This window comes from Cricetulus griseus, chromosome 2 (assembly GCF_003668045.3).
Source record: "Cricetulus griseus strain 17A/GY chromosome 2, alternate assembly CriGri-PICRH-1.0, whole genome shotgun sequence".
Classification (NCBI taxonomy): Eukaryota; Metazoa; Chordata; class Mammalia; order Rodentia; family Cricetidae; genus Cricetulus; species Cricetulus griseus.
Genome location: NC_048595.1, coordinates 101,609,608 through 101,627,106, shown reverse-complemented (window position 1 = coordinate 101,627,106; position 17,499 = coordinate 101,609,608). Strand labels below are relative to the sequence as shown.

The 17,499-nt window shown below is 40.4% G+C and overlaps 1 protein-coding gene across 1 annotated transcript in view; it reads left to right on the top strand.

Annotated features, from left to right (window-relative positions):
- Nfx1 (nuclear transcription factor, X-box binding 1) overlaps nucleotides 1-17,499 on the top strand; it is a 65,842-nt gene that overhangs the window by 12,823 nt on the left and 35,520 nt on the right. Inside the window, exons 3-10 of the mRNA XM_035438698.1 lie at nucleotides 286-444; nucleotides 2,017-2,036; nucleotides 2,090-2,165; nucleotides 6,010-6,115; nucleotides 6,642-6,713; nucleotides 7,634-7,773; nucleotides 14,852-14,951; nucleotides 15,042-15,259. Of these exons, the coding sequence (XP_035294589.1) occupies nucleotides 286-444; nucleotides 2,017-2,036; nucleotides 2,090-2,165; nucleotides 6,010-6,115; nucleotides 6,642-6,713; nucleotides 7,634-7,773; nucleotides 14,852-14,951; nucleotides 15,042-15,259 (891 nt within the window). The remainder of the gene's footprint in view (nucleotides 1-285; nucleotides 445-2,016; nucleotides 2,037-2,089; nucleotides 2,166-6,009; nucleotides 6,116-6,641; nucleotides 6,714-7,633; nucleotides 7,774-14,851; nucleotides 14,952-15,041; nucleotides 15,260-17,499) is intronic.

Sequence of the window (17,499 nt, the reverse complement as noted above, 5' to 3'; positions counted from 1 at the left end):
GTGAGTTTCCTGAACCCTGAGACCACAGGTCTAAGATACAGCTCTGCATAATCTGGGTGGATATGGGAGAATGTTCCTCCATTATAGGACTCCCTACCTTTCTCAGTCCTATCTCAGCAACTTCTGCTCATCCTTGACCTCAAAGTCTGAATAGCCCACTTATTCAGAATCAGGTACCCCCTTTAAGTCTGTTAGAATATGCTCTCAAATGGCTTGTTTCTTTATTGACCAAAGTGATGAACAGTTTTCTATGTTTCAGTTTGTTTGTTTGTTTGTTTTAAACAGGTTCCCTAATTGAGCAGCTAACTACAGAAAAATACGAGTGTATGGTGTGCTGTGAATTGGTTCAAGTTATAGCCCCAGTGTGGAGCTGTCAGAGCTGTTTTCATGTCTTTCATTTGAACTGCATAAAGAAATGGGCCCGGTCTCCAGCATCTCATGCAGGTTATTTATTTATGTTTCCTGAGTTGTTTTTACTCACTGCTTTGATAAATTTGGGTTATAAAACTAGCTTAAAAGTACAGGAGGTGGCGGCACATATCTTTAATCCCAGTACTTGGGAGGCAAAGGAAGGTAGATCTCTGTGAGTTTGAGGCCAGCCTGGTCTACAAAGCAAGTTCCAGGACAGCCAGAGAGCTACATACTCTGTCTCCCAATAAAAGAAAAGAAAAAAGAAAAAAAAAAAAATACCCTTAAGCATTTTATCTATAGGTAGAATGTTACCTTATTCTCTTGTTTTATGATGGTACTTAAGTTGTAGATCTTCAACCAGCTAAATATAACTATGAAAATATTTAGGGTATAGTAATGAAATCAATATTTTTTAAATTGAAAATGATAGGTTCCATTGAAATGGCAACTATAAAAAGCGCTTGTTGAACTAGTGAAATGGGGAAAGGTACTTTCTGTCACATCTGAATTTCATACCCGAGAGCCACGTCATAGAAGGAGAGAACCAACTCCTTTGGTCCCCCAAGTGTGTCTTGGCTCTCAAGCACATACACACAAAAGAAAATGTAATATAAAAATGATTTGAAAAGCATTCATTATCAGGTGTAGTAGCCCACACCTTTAATCCCAGAACTTGGAAGACAAAGGTAAGTGTATTCCTGTGAGTTTAAAGCCAGCCAGCTCTACATAGCAGGCTTCAGACTAGCCAGAGCTACATAGTAAGACTCTGCCAAAAAACAGATATATAGCAGGGCAGTGGTGGTGCACACCTTTTATCCCAGCACTCAGTAGGCAGAGGCAGGTGGATCTGTGTGTTTGAGGCCAGCCTGGTCTACAGACTGGAGTTCCAGGACAGACTCCAAAACTACACAGAGAAACCCTCAACAAAACAAATATATATATAGTTTGCTTAGACATTTATATAAATTGTTTAATTTATTCTCCAGGTATTAGGTTGCTTCTGCATTTCACAAATCTCTGTAGTATTATAGGCCCTTCCTAAAGTATGCTAGTGTCTATAGGTAATGCTGATAATATATGCTGCGACTCTTTAATTCAGGGCATGTGCATTTTCCTATATACTCAATGGTTTTTGTCCTCTTTTCAACTCTATATTCAGTTAATATCGATATTAGAGATGGTTGAACAACATGGATATCTACTTGAGTCTTTGTAGCAAGAATATAGTATTAATGAAGCTGTCAGCACTGTGATTTTATTTTTAAGAGAACTGTGAATTATTCAGAAGTAAAGCAACAGGACAGAATTAATACAATGCAAGGTGAGAGTTACTTAAGATCCTAGGTCTGTTTCTTAAATGTCTGATGATACTCAGCATTTTAATTCTAACTACTTCAATGGTGTGAATTCCTATAGATTTCTTTTTGAGACAGCATCTCACTAGATCAGACAGGCCTTGAACTGGGGATATGTCACTATACTTGGCCAGACTTAAAATTTTAAAAATTACTGTGCTGCTTTTTCAGGAGGGTACAAAGGATTAAGCCCTAGGGCCCTGTGTTGACAAAGCATGTTCCCTACTGCAGAGCTATATCCCTAATCTAGCTTATGCTGTGGAAGAGATTGTATTTTATTTAATATATTCTTTTCTTTGTTTTTTTTTTTTTTTTTTTTGCAGATGCAGAGTGGTTGGAGGTGCCCTGCTTGTCAGAATGTTTCTGCACATGTTCCTAATGCCTATACTTGTTTCTGTGGTAAGTTTGTGTACACGCTGGAGTACTTCTTTTTTATTTTTATTATTTTTATTTATTTATTAGTTCTAGTTAGGGAACAAGCTTGTTTCACATGTAAGTCCCTTCTCCCTCTCCTCCCCTCACCCCATACCTCCTTCCCCACCCCCAAACCCTAGTCCCCCACCCCAACCACCCACCACTCCCCCACACTGGAGTACTTCTTATTCATACATTATACCTCAGTGATCTGGAGGCCTCTTTGAGAAGTTGCTGTTAGGACTTCAGAGCTGTAAGGGGCTATGATATTGTACTCATGCATTCCATCACTAGGTGGAGCCATGGGCCTTGATGCTTTTGGCAAACTGTTCTATGCTGCTTCAAAGCTTGATGCTGACCTCTCCGTCTTAGTGTGACACCAGAGTGGTCAGTTGGCAGAGACAGGTGTTGATGTGGGTTCTCGCCCAATGCTGGCTGCAACACCTTTGACATTTTAGATTTAAGCAATGTAAGTAAAGTGTTTAAGAAATCAGTCATTTGTCTTTATAATGGAGAGATTTTCTATAAACTGGTAATACAAATTAACTTTGAATCTCTATATAGGATAGTTTTTCCTGTTTGTTTTTTTTTTAATTTAAATAGATTCTTTATCAATTCTTTGGGAGTTTTACATCCTGCATCCTGATTCTACTCACCTCCCGGTTGCCCCATATCTTCCCCTCACCCCTGTGGTGCCCCCCACCCACAAAAAGAAAATTTTTAAAAATGAAACAAACAAAAACAAAACAGCTCCCCCAAAAAAAACCTCTTTGGCCAGGTGGTGGTGGTGGTGCATGCCTTTAATCCCCACACTCGGGAGGTAGAGACAGGTGGATCTCTATGAGTTCAAGGCCAGCCTGGTCTACTGAATGAGTTCCAGACAGCCTCCAAAGTCACAGAGAAACCTTGTCTCTAAAAAAAAAAAAACAAAACAAAACAAAACTCTTTGTTTCTCCTTCTTTCCCTCCTCTCTAACATCTCTTCATTCCTACTGGTGACATTGGGAGCAGTGTGTCACATAGTATATCCTTTTGTTCAATCACCTTTACTAGCAAATGTTATAGCAATGAGTCACTGGTCTGGATCAAGGCCTCTGTTTTATGGTACACCATCATCACTGGATCCTCACCAAAATTTTTCTGAGATATCCTATAGCTGCATGGGGTCAGGAAGATCCTACTGGTATCCTTCCACAGGACCAATCCCTTCATGAGCTCCAGTAGATCGTAGATAGGTTAGATACTAGGGCAAGCCAACCCAAGGCCTGGTTGTGGGCCTGGGTGGTAGCTGAGCTAGTCATTTCCAGGCCACTGGGGCCACGAGCCTCAGGTGAGGGAGCAGACCGAGCACCACTATGTCCATGCCATCAGTGTCTGTTCTCCCTCACCTGTAGTTAGGAGTGGGGCCATCTTTCCCTAGAGCAGGGTTCAGCTCTCCAGTGAGGGGCAGGGCCTCACTCTCTTGCTGCAGTGTCCAGTGAGAGGCAGGGCCAGCTTTTCCTGGGCCTGCTCAGAATGGACCTCTGATTTCATCAGGCATGGTTTCTTTGGCTCCTTGAGGTGACAAGAACCACAGATTGACTATGGGGACCACAGACCCAGACATGGCCCTCAGCGCAGCGTGGGCCCAGATGGCATCCTGGCTCTGGGTGGAAGCATTGGCCCCTCAGATTGGGATGGCTGTGGTGACAGCATGGCCCTCAGGCATCACCAAGGCCTCAGGCTGTAGCCCCAACCCCCCAGCTTCTATGTGGTCTTTGATAGCAATACAGGATTTGGACTTTGGCACAGATCCCAGCCTCTGTAGGATAACAGACCCAGGCGTGGTCCTTGACAGCAGCTGTATCTGGATGTTAGTTACCATTGCCTCAGGTGGCAGTACATGCCACTCAGGTTGGCATGGCCCCAGAGGTAGTGTGGCCCTTGGGCACCAACATGGCCCCAGAACTTAGATGTCTGCATGGGTTCAATAGGAGCCTCTGACATCAGCATAGACCCTGGCAGAAATAGGATTATGTACTCAGACATGGCCCTTGGCTGCAGCTCTGACCTGGACATCACCATGGTATTGGGTAGCAGCACAGGCCACTCAGATCTGCCTGTCCCTTGGACACTATCATGGACTCAGGAAGCTGACTCGACCCTGGGCATCTGCACAGCCCTTGGTGGCAACAGGAACCACATATGTCTACCCAGACCCTAGCTGCTTGAAGGACAGGGACCCAGACAGGCCCCTGACAGCAATCTGGGCCCAGATGACAAAGTTTCCTGGTTTGGTTTGTTTGTTTTGAAACAGGTTCTCACTGTATAGTCCTGGCTGGCTCTGGAGAACAGGCTGACCTCGAGATCTGCCTGCCTCTGCCTCCTGAGTGCTAGGATTAAAGGTGTGCACCACCAACGCCCAGCCTTTTCCTGTTTTTTTTGTTGTTGTTGTTGTTGTTTTTTGTTTTAATAGCTGCAGCTTTCTTTGATCCAGACGCTAATTCCTACTGCTTGCTGTATATCTTTTTTTTTTTTTTTCTCCTCCTTTTTAGTGGCTAATCTCCTTCTAGATGATTCTGTTTCTCCATAGTTTGTTCCTCCCTTTGAACCATTAGGTTTTGCATCTGACTTTGTTGCCTCACTGAAACTATCTTCAGTGACCCTGGTCTTATGGGCTGATGAACCTTTTTTTGACAGCATGACAGCATGACTCCATTGACACCTTTATAACCATTCCCTCTGTAAAAAACGAGGTTGTTCTATTTCTTTTTATATACTGTCTTTATTGACCTGACCAATTCCTCTTTTTTCATGATGACTAGTTATTATTCAATCCCTTGATTCCTTCACTAGCAAATATATTCTTCCTCCTCTCCTTCGGCTCTGGGGTCAAACCCCCTCACACATGCTGGGCAAGCACTCTGCCACTGAGCTATATCCCCAACTCCCCTTTCATTACATCTTCACTTGACTCTCTCACTAAGTGCTTATTTTTTTCAAAGGACACTTTGTTTGTTAACCACATCTCACTCTGGTTTCTCTTTATGTGAAATCTGCTGGTTGTATATGTTTTATTACCAAAATCTGAGTTTTGGATATTAAATTGGTTAAGGGAATCAATATTCTTGAGTAGTATCCTACTGGAAAGGGAATGTAAATTAGAAATAAGGCAGACAGAATAATAGCAAGACTTAATTATCTTAAACGATATGCATTTATTTTGACTTTTTGAGATAGAGTTTTGTTCTGTAGCCCAAGCTACAGGGAGCTTTCTGAGGATTGGCTGTGAAATTGCAGCCCTTTTATGCCTACTGTGAGGCTTTAGAGCCAGGCTCCTCTGCAGGTTTATGTCTTCATCTCACAGCCTCTTCCTGGTTCACTCCAGACTTCTGACTTCTGTCCTTTGATTACCCACCTCCTCCACTCCCCAGCAGTCAGAACAGATTCCAGGGCATGGAACCTGTGTGTCCTACACTGAGCTGTACTCCAGCGCTCGTCCTTTATTTCCTTTGGGTCATTACCACAGATGAGTCTTTGTTTATATAAGATTTATTAATGGTTTATCTAGTAAGTATTTGTCTTAAAAAGTAGGTTTTGTTCAGTAGTCAAAATAGCATTTTCATAGATAAAAAATGACTATCTTTTTCAGGTAATCTTGACGTTAAGATTTATCATGCTCAGTAGAGTGTTTGATAAGCCACGTTACAGCCAGCTTTTTGTTTTAGTGTGTGAGATAGTTGTTGTACTGCTGAAAACCACGCTTAAGTTTCACACTGTCTAGCTGTTTTGTAAAAACTGGAATATGGTTGAAATTTATAGCATTGACTTTCTCCTCTGATGTATTGTAGGAAAAGTAAAGAATCCTGAATGGAGCAGAAATGAAATCCCACATAGTTGTGGTGAGGTTTGTAGAAAGAAACAGCCTGGCCAGGACTGTCCACATTCCTGTAACCTGTAAGTTGGAATGATAGATTTCTGGGGACTCCTGATGGGTATGCTTTGCTAGTGGCTTTAAGTACACATACCATTATCATGTAACAAGATGGGGTATAAAGTGATACCAAGCATTTGCTGAGCACTGAGTCTGTAGCAGGTTCTCTGCATAGGTTATTAAATCCTTCTCACAGCCCAGTGATTTGTAGGTATGATCATTTCTACTTTATAGATAAGGCTCAGGAAGGCTAAGCATCATGCTCAGTGTTGCAGTGCTAGGAAAGTGATGGGACTGGGTATCAAAAGCCAGTAATTTGTCCACTGTTTTATACTGCTGGCTCTAAAAAGATGGTGTCCTCAGACATGTTCACAGGACAGTCTGATGAAGGCAGTTCCTCAGCTGAGGTTTCCTCTTCCCTCTTGTCCAACTTGACAACAAAGATTAGCTATCACATTGCCATACTCACAGGAGAGCACAACTGAGGCAGCTTTAGTTTTGGTACATAATACACTGTTTATTCATTGAAGCTTTTTTTTTTTCCCCTAGTCTCTGCCATCCTGGACCCTGCCCACCCTGTCCTGCTTTTACAAGTAAAACATGTGAATGTGGACGAACCAGGTAAAGTTAGAATTGGAGTGAGGAAGAACTCAGTTTCCATATGCATGATTTACTGGTGAATGTCTAATGTAAAAGATTAGTAAACAGATAGAAGTGAGTGGTAGGTGTAAATAAAGTCATCCCTTGGTATTCCTGGGGACTTGGTTCTGGGACCTCTAGGGATAAAAGGCAAAGCTAGAACCTAAGCTCTGCCTAGTGTCTTTTAAGCAAGTGTTATGCTATATGCAGTGTGAACATTCCTGATCCCAGGAAACTGCTCTTGTGCTCCTAGTCTGAGTACATCAAGTCTGGGCACACTGCTGATTCCTTTCTTCCCTGTTTGTAAGAGAAAACCAGGCGGAGGAGAGAAAAACCAAGACCTCACCCATGCTTCCAGGGGTCTTCCCCCTCCTGCCTGCTGCTCGATAGAAACCATATAAATGGTGTTTATTACCTGGGACAAACTTTCAGAACTAGCCTTCATTTCACTGATAATTAGGAGAAAAAAAAAAGAGAAAGGTAGGGTAGAAAATAGGAACAAAGGAGAAAGAAGTGGAGGAGATGGAAATGAAAAATGGTAGGAGGGGTCTGGAGGAATTTCTCAGTGATTAAGAGTGCATGAATATTGTAGAAGACCTAAGTGAGTTCCCAGCACCCATGTTGGGCAGCTCACGACTGCTAGTCACTCCACTTCAGGGGGTTATGATATTGCTGGCCTCCATGGGCACCTGCAGCTCGGTTGGCAAACATATTCTTGCATGCATATATGCACAAAATTTAAAATAATAAAAATAAATCTTTAAGAATTAGAAGGAAACATTTATGTTATAACAGCAGTCAAGAGAAATGTTTATTGGGCGTTGAGGGAAGGGGTTCAAACATTACTGTTATTTTGTCTGTATGGTGGGGAGTTTCAGGGTGATGTATTTGTCTATTTATAGGCACACTGTTCGGTGTGGTCAGGCTGTCTCAGTCCACTGTTCTAACCCATGTGAGAATATTTTGAACTGTGGTCAGCACCGCTGTGCTGAGCTGTGCCATGGGGGTCAATGTCAGCCTTGCGGGATCATTTTGAACCAGGGTAAGTGGTGTATACATCTGTTAGCAATGCTCATGGACTTTTCTGGAATTGTATATCAATTACAACAAGACTACTTCACAGAAACCTACACTGGGGGGATGGTCTGGGGAATAGGGATCAAAAACAAGCTCATAGTGAGGTATCTATGCTTATTAGGGTTTCTTAAATGAAAAAAAAAAAAAAAAAAAACCAAATGTTGGCAAGGGTAGAGCAACTGGCATCTTCATCTGATGCTGACAGATGTACAAAAGGCTACAGTCACTTTGGACAACTGTTTGTCAGTTTCTTATAAAATTAAGCATATGTACATGTTATGACCCAGCCATTCCCGTAAGTATGCAGAGAAAGGCTTGTACAGGAATATATGTTTCTATGAACGTCAAACTGGAAACAACCCAAATATCCTTTAACTGGAGGAAGGAACAGATAACTTAGCTGATTTTTTTTCTTTTCTTTTTTATTTTATTTTATTTTATTTTATTGATACTGGTCTTATTTTGTTGCCCAGATTGTTCTCAAATTCTTAGAGTTTTACCTTACCTTCTCAAGAAACTGGGACTAAGGAATGTACCATTAAATACTCTTTTGGCAGCATATGTAGTTTATTTTGTCATGTGATAAGTCTTCTAAGACCTCTTTCAGCCTTATCAAGAAATTTAATGAACATTGCTTCTGGGTGTTCATTAGTTGCTAAGCATATAGCTTAAGGCTGGTTCTGTAATACCATTCAGCCATCTGTGACCCTTGAGCCTGCTGCTACCATCTTGTGGTTCTGTCTCTTGTGCTAAGCATACCCACACCCTTTTGGTATTTGCTGGAAGCCTTTATCATTTACTACAGAAGTAGCAGTTAATATTCTAGGTACTAACTCCAGAATATTTGTTACTACAAATTTGGCTGTATATAGGATATATACTGGGTGCCCTATATTCTTGAGAAGTCCCCTTTAATCAGTTAACAGCATGTGTTGCAAGTCACATCTCCCCCACCCCCAGCACCTTCCTGGCTCTGAGAGAGATACGTGACCTATTGTCAGAGAGTTGTTTAATGTGTCTAGGCCCATAAAAACTAGAAGCCTTGTGGGAAGAAAAGGAACTCTTAGAGAATTTTTAAGGAGAACTTTAAGAGAGTGCTTATAGGGGAAAAATTATTAGAATTTTAAGGAGAAATCTTGAAGAGAGGTTTTGAGAGAGAACTTTTAGGAAGAACTTTTTTTTTTTTTTTTTTTTTTTTAAGAATAAAGAGCCATGAGAGGAATGATATGTGTATGAACTGATTCAGTGGCCCTTAGATCAGGACCTTTTTAGCAAACCCAGTTCGCTTGCTGTAAGCCTTCTGTCTGAACCCGTGAGAGGTATTTTGTTTTTATTGTGATTTCTCTGCTGTTACCCACCCCCATGTATATGACTGTGTGGTATATGTTTGTGTGTATAATAGGCATGTTTATGTGTGAGAGCACCAGTGTGTTCCAACAGGTGTCCTGTGTGCATGTGAAGGCCTGAAATTGACATTGGGTGCCTTCCTTGATTATTCTTTGCATTTTATGGCATTTATGAAAGTTGTGTGTGGGAACATATGACATGATGTGTAGGGATTAGAGGACAACTTGTGAGAGTCAGTTCTTTTTCCTCATGAGTAGCAGTGATCAAATTCAGATTACCGGGCTTGGCAATAACCATCTTCACCTACTGAGCCATCTTACCAGTCTTATTCTCCACTTAATTGAGTCGAGGTCTCTCAGTTGCATCTATAGCTCAATGATTGGCTAATCTGGGTAGTTAGCTTGCTCTGGGAATCTCATTTTGTCTCCTGAACACTGGGATTATAGGTGACCTTCCATACCTACCCAGCTGTTTGTGAGGGTTCTGGGAATTAATTGCAAGTCTGGTTCCCTTGCTTGTTTGGCAACTGTTTCTCCGTTGAGCATTCTTCCCAGCCCAGTATTCTGCCTATTAATTAACTCTTATTTATTGCTGTATGTTCATTACCTCTGAGAAAAAAGTCTCTGTTCTGTTTGAGTAGAAACACAACAAAGAGCTAGGCATGGTGGCTTATATACCTGTAACTCCTACCTTCAGAGGCTGAGACAGGAAGTGAACCCATAATGGGTTCAAGTCAGCCTGGGCTACCAAGCCAGACCCTGCCTCAGAAATAAAAGGAAACCCAGTAAAGAAAAGACTGCTTGTAGGAAGCTTCTAGTTGCTGGAGTTTGTTCATCAGTTCATTGATCCAAAAGTATTAACTGTTCTCTATGTCTATATTGATTCATCCAAATATTAGAGGATATAAATAAGTTTTAGAGTGGTAGATAAAAACCCACGTCTTATTTGAAGACAATGTCTTCTTCTTCTTCTTTTTTTTGTAATAAGTATGGGTGTTTTGCCTGTGAGCATACATGTGTGTGTGTGTTTGGTATCACATACATGCCTAGTGCCCAAGGAGATCAGAAGTGAGCTGCCACATGGGTTATCGTTTGCTTTATTACTCTTACTTTGGGAGGCCCGCCACTCAGCTCCCAAATAAATCACTCAGTGGAGGCTTATTTAGTTATGAGTGCCTGGCCTTAGCTTGGCTTATTTCTAGACAGGGTTTTGTTTTATTTTTAATCTTAAATTAACCTGTCTACCTTTTCCCTCCAGGCTTTCATCTTTCTTACTTCTGTATATCTTACTTCCCTTCTTACTCCGTAGCTGGCCCCTGTTGTCCTCCTCCTCCTTGTCCTCTTGATGCTCTTCCTTCATCGTTTCTCCTTCTATTTATACTCTCTGCCTGCCAGCCCCACCTGCCCTTGCTTCTACCTGCTGTTGGCCATTCAGCTCTTTATTAGGACCACCAGATATTTTAGACAAGTACAGTAACACAGCTTCACAGAATTAAACAAATGCAACATAAAAAGTCACACACATAATATTCCTCAACATTTCCTCTTTTTTTGTCTAAGAAAGGTTTTAGCTTTAATAAAACTATATATAACAAAGTTATCAAGTAAGAATTAATTTACAATATTCTGTCCGTTTGTAATTATTATATTCAGAGAAAATAATACATTACCTATCCTATCTTAGTGAATTCAAAGTTTTATGCCTAACTTACTGGCATATGTAAGGAAAACTACAAGTCTTCAACTTCATCAAAGGCACCAGAAGGATATATTAAGTAAACCAAAAGTGCATTGCAAACAACTTCCAATAACTCTAGACACGACAGAGACATCTGACTGCCTGGACAGTCCCCTAAAGTTCCTCTGCAATGCTGAGGTATCCATCTTCAGCCCATAAGCCCATCATATCTGACAGACTTCAATGAAGCAGAAAATTTGAAAGTCTGTCCTGCCTATATTGTCAATTTGTCAGTCACTTTCCTCTGGGTCCTGCATGTCCAGTCTATACAACATACTGTCAAGCAAGAGTAGCTTCTTGCCCAAATGGCTAGCCTTGCGTGTTTGAAAGCAAACTCCATAAGGCGTTTCTTGGATTCCCATCATCTCGGAAGTAAATTGGTGCTGCCAGGAGCAGATGTATCTCATTGTCATGAAAAGCCCTAGGTTAACAAAACATTTTAAATGCCATATTCTGTAGGTCTTTGAAAGGTTTGAAAACTGTCTGAAACATAACTCTATATGATCTGGAAAGCATACCTAACATATCTACAAATTTGATTGTTATAGATGACTACTAACCTATGTTTCTTAAGTATCCTAAATAGTTTATAATAATAGCTTTTAAAAACTAGAAATTTAGCCGGGCATTGGTGGCGCATGCCTTTAATCCCAGCACTCAGGAGGCAGAGGCAGGTGGATCTTTGTGAGTTTGAGGCCAGCCTGGTCTCCAGAGCAACTCCAGGCTAGACTCCAAAGCTACACAGAGAAACCCTGTCTCGAAAAACCAAAAAAAAAATTAGAAATTTACCTTACATTTTTAAATGAACTGCCTGGGTACAATACCTTAAATAAGAGCAGAAACATATATATAATATGTTGTAACAAAAAATAACCTTAAATTGGTATCAATATACAAAAATCCTTTAAACCAGTAGAAACATATACAGTGTAACAAAAATGACTCTAAATTTATATCAATATATGAAAGTTCTTTAAATAAAAGTAGAAATATGTATACAGTGTATTATAACAAAAATGACCTTAAATTTGTATCGATATATACAAAAGTACTTTAAATAAAAGTAAAAACATATATACATTGTAATCAAATTGACTTTGAATTTGTGTCGATATGCCAAATCCATGCCAACACAAAATATCTGAGATTAATAATCCTCTTTTTATCCTATATTCCCCTAAATTATAACAAACATCCATAACCCACAAAATAACCAAAGACCCCACACACACCTCCATGAGAATGTGGGTATAGTTTTCTCCATACTACTTCCTGCTGGCTGTGGGTGAAGACATCCCCAAGAAAAATTTGGAGATAATGACCAACCAAGTCCTGGGAAGACCAATGGTAACCTTTGTTGATAGATATCAACTGTCAAGTTTCAGGAGGTCTCCCTAATCAAACCAGATCCCTATCAATCTGGAATAAGTCCACAGCCTCCTGTTTCCTATGGAAACAAAAGCAAAACCAATTATCCAAAGCAATGCTTCTTCTTTTTTTTTTTTTTTTTGGTTTTTCTCTGTATTGCTTTGGAGGCTGAACTCGATCTGTAGACCAGGCTGGTCTCGAACTCAAAGAGAGCCACCTGCCTCTACCTCCCAAGTGCTGGGATTAAAGGCCTGCACCAACGCAATGTATTTTTTTAAGTTCCATTTTATAAGTACATTTTTTGACTTCCATTTGAAAGTTAAGGCATTCTTAAAATATCTAAGCTGGTTTATTTCCACAGTCCCTCTTTCAATTCCAGGTCTCTTAGCAGCCATCTTTTATTTTCGGCAATCAAAAAATTCAAAATCAAGCCGGGCGGTGGTGGCGTACGCCTTTAATCCCAGCACTCAGGAGGCAGAGTAGGCAGATCTCTGTGAGTTCAAGACCAGCCTGGTCTACAAGAGCTAGTTCCAGGATACCTGTGTATTTCCCAACTCTACATGGCTTATTCTTTATTACTTTTACTCTCTCTTTAAAGAGACTTTTTGGTTTTTCAAGACAGGGTTTCTCTGTGGCTTTGGAGGCTGTCTTGGAACTAGCTCTTGTAGACCAGGCTGGTCTCAAACTCATTTTTAAACTATTTCTTTTTATGACTGCCTATACCCATTTTCTTTCTTTAGCCAACGCACATTGTAAAATACACTGGAACCTATTTAGAGGTTTTTCCATCTGGACCTCTTTTACTATATATCTGTAGTCCTTTTTTGACCAGAGGAGCCGCAAACTTTAAACCATTAAGCTACTACACCTGGCTCCGCCCACCCTCAGGTCCAGTCGTGAAAGCCAAGCCTAGAGCTTACAGCCTGTTCCGAGTTTCTAACTTATGGAAGCCCATACCTGTACTGCTGCAAGCGGTTTTTATTTAGCTTGTGGTTTCTAGTTCTACTTAGTGCTGTTGGCTAAACAGCAGGCCTCTTAAAGGAGCCAAGTCCTCCCCCCATCCCCACTCCCCTTCTCAGGTTCTAGATGGATATCTAAGCCCCACAATGGTGTGCCATTATGTAGTTGTATGATGTTTTTTACTCCTTTGGTTTTTAGAGGGGCCTTGCCACCCAACTCCCAAGTAAATTACACACGCTGGGTTATCATTACTTATGAATGCTTGGTCTTAGCCTGTCTTGTTTCTAGCCAGCTTTTCTTATCTTAAATTAACCCATCTACCTTTTTCTTCTGGGCTTTTATCTGTCTCTCTTCTGTAAGTTTTGCTTTCACTCTCACTCTGTGGCTCACTTGGTGCCTGGCTCCTGATGTCCTCCTCTCCTTGTTTTCAGGTTGCTCCTCCTTCCTCGTTTCTCCTCCTATCTATACCCTCTGCCTGCCAGCCCTGCCTGTCTTTGCTTCTGCCTCGATGTTGGCTGTTCAGCTCTTTATTAGGACAACCAGGTGTTTTAGACAGGCACAGTAACACAGTTTCACAGAGTTAAACAAATGCAGTATAAACAAAAGTCACACACTTGAAAATAATATTCCCCAACACATGGGTGCTGGGGAATCAAACCTGGATCCTCTATAAGAACAACTAATAACACTGAGCCATCTTCTCCAGCACTGGAATGTTTATTTTTAAAATGTAAAAAGTTTATGTCTCAGTGACTTAAGGTTTTCCTCTTCCCATATGCCAGTAGAAGTGTTTGGTTCTGTTTAACACACTATCTTATTTTATGGATTTTTTTTTTAAACAGGTACTCACTATGTAGCCCAGTCTTGCCTAAAACCTGTTATTAAACCAGACTGACCTTGAACTCAGTTTATTCTGATGTTCATTTTCTGTGGCAGTACCATTAATTAGTCCCACAGAATTTCGGATTCATTTCTACTCCTTTTATTCACCATTTATTATGTGGGCAAGGAATACATGCATAGATTTATTAGAATAATTTGTTATAAATATTCATTGTGAAAAACGTAAAGTGGTACTTATCAGAAAAATTATGTAACTTAATGAAATCAACCTTCAAACTTAACAATAGTAGTCGTATCCACGTTATTAAGAATTTCTTATTGTGATAAGGCTTTTCAATAGCAGAGACCTTTTTGAAAGCATTGTATGTGAACCCTAATATATAAGGTGTCAGACCCATTCTGCTTGTGTTGAAGTGAAGATGGAGAATCTGGATGGCAACCCCTCTACCACTACTACCAGTTAAGCTTGCAGCGCCCTTTGGCATGTCCAGAGAGCCTTGCAATCCATGGTGTTCCACCATGGCCTTAAACACTGAATTGTGTCCTCTTAACTTGAGGCAATGTGTTTGCAGGATATGCTGCAGAAGCACTAAGAGATATTGGCAGAAGAACCGGAACTTTTTATTTATACCCATGTAAAGCTCTTGGGTGGGTCAGAGAGCTGCTGAATAAACCACATTAATTTCTGCATCATGTCTGATGTATGCTAATGAACATTTTTAGATTGTTGGGAATGCTTTGAAAGCATGGGTAAGTTACTAACTTGTCTTTTAAATTGTGTTCTCAAGTGTGCTACTGTGGCAGCACCTCCCGAGATGTGTTGTGTGGAACAGATGTTGGAAAGTCGGATGGATTTGGGGACTTCAGCTGTTTAAAGATATGTGGCAAGTAAGGTTTTACGCTTTTCTTATTCAAAGTTATGTTAGATTGAAGCTTCATTTTATGTAACAGTTATGTAATCGTCTGTTGTTCTTAAAGGGACTTGAAATGTGGTAGCCATACCTGTTCCCAGGTATGCCACCCTCAGCCTTGTCAGCCTTGCCCACGGCTCCCCCATTTGGTGAGATGTTGCCCTTGTGGCCAGACACCTCTCAGCCAGCTGCTGGAACTTGGAAGCAGTGGTCGGAAAACATGCATGGATCCTGTCCCTTCCTGTGGAAAAGTGTGTGGCAAACCCTTGTCCTGTGGATCTTCAGGTAACTAGTTGACATAAAATTCATTTTAAAAATATTTATTTGGGGACTAAAGAGGTGGCTCAATGATTAATAGGGCTGCCTGCTCATCCAGAGGACCCAGGTTCAATTCTCAGCACCCACATGGTGGCTCACAACTGTCTATAATACCAGTTCCAGGGGATCTCTTGTCCTATTCTGGCCTACATGAATACAGGCAGGGCCCACACATGGTACACAGACATACACGAATGTAAATGTTTATCAGTAATGATACTTCCACCAAGTAGTAATTGCTACTCTTAAGAGCAGAGTAGAAACATAATAATGTTTCTTATAAACATAATAATGATCAAATTTGGAAAGGTACTTTTTTTTTTTTACTCTAAGTATACTTGTGAAAATACAGATTTTCTAAGTATTCTCTCCAATTTTATTGACATCGTCAGTTCTCTCATCCTACTTTAATAAAAGCACCATATATACTTTTACTAATCCAGCATTCCACAAGTGTTTAAATATCATCTTTTAATAGGAACATGCTAAAACAACTACGGATAGGGTATTTAAGAACTGGAATTCTAAATGTGACAAAATCTCAGCCAGTTAAAACATTAAAAGAATGCCTTCCAGCTAAGCTTCCTGTATAGCTGAGGGTAACACCTCTTGAGCATAATTTTGGGCGAATACATTCCTACACTTTTCCTTTGATACAGGGTCTTACTCTGCAGCTCTGAGCCTGGTATTGTGTAGCTCAGCCTGGCATCAGATTGTTGGCTAGCTTCCTAACTTAGTCTCTCCAGGGCTGGTACAACTTATATGAGCCACCATACCTAGATCGTATTATCTTTTAAGAAACCAGTAACTGGGTTGGAGAGATGGCTCAGAGGTTAAGAGCACTGGCTGTTCTTCCAGAGGTCCTTAATTCAATTCCCAGCAACCACATAGTAGCTTGCCACCATCTGTGATGAGATCTGGTGCCTTCTTCTGCTTTATTATGTATAGGCAGAACACTATACATAATAAATAAACAAATCTTGGAAAGAAAGGAAGGAAGAAAGAAAACAGTAACTGAAGATAATTTCTTTCCCCTTCCTTACTCATCTTTCTGTGGACCTGCTACACTGACTAAAGTGATGGCGTTGGGTTCACTGAAGTTTGTCAGGCTATTTGCTCTATACTGTGTGCAGTTTGGATTGTTTTATGATGTGGGATGTCTTTCTGTATGCTGTGAATATGTGTTGCTTTTATTGGTTGATGAATAAAAAAGCTTTCTGAGGCTTTTTGTTGTTTATTTATTAAGGTAATATGTAGCCCTGGCTCTTGTTGTTTATTACTTGTTAATATTTTTAGTGTGGCTGCTCTTTTGTGACTTCAGAAAATTTCACTGGAATTAGATTTAAAATAACACTGAGTTTCTTTTGGGGTTGTTGTTATACTGCTCTGTTTTCTGAGACAGGATCTTGTGTGTAGCTAAGATTGGCTTAGAATTCACTGTGTAGCCCAACTTGTTTCTACGGCTCTGTCAGTCAGTCTTCCTGCCTCAGCTTCTCAATGGTGGGATTGCAGACATGTTTTGGAGTATGACTTGAGGCATGTACAGGTGTGGTTTTGCTGTTACTTGGTGTCTTCTTTATTGAGTAAGTGTTGAAACGCGTGATTTTAGAAAAAGAAATGTAGGCCACTGAGAGTAAGGAAGAATCCACTAACTAATCATGTATCTTATTAAGAAAAGTTTCATTTTAGCCAAAAAAATAAATAAATAAAAGAGGAGGTTTCATGTGTTTTTGTTTTTTAAGTACCAGCAAAAATCAATGTTTAATCTTTTTTTAAGTTTTTCAAGACAGGGTTTCTCTGTGTAGCCCTAGCTGTCCTGGAAGTAGCTCTTGTAGACCAGCTGGTCTAGAACTCACAGAGATCCACCTGCTGGTATTAAAAGTGTTCACCACCACTGCCTGGCCCAGTGTTTAATCCTGTTTCATTTTCTGATTTTGTTTATGTATAGAAATGTGCTCCTCATTCTATTTTATTTATTGTTATCTTTGGGATTTTTTTGGTTTTGTTTTCTTTGAACATAGTGTCATGTAGCCAGGCTATCCTTGAACCCTTTGTGGAAATCAAATGACATCTAAATCAAGAAAGATGATCAAATCTTCTGTTTTGCTTTTGTGACATTTCAGAATACAGTAACCAGAAGCCTGTCCTGAGGCTCAGCTGTTGGCAATAAGAGAAAAACAATTCTGTTATGGGCAATGAAACGAGAC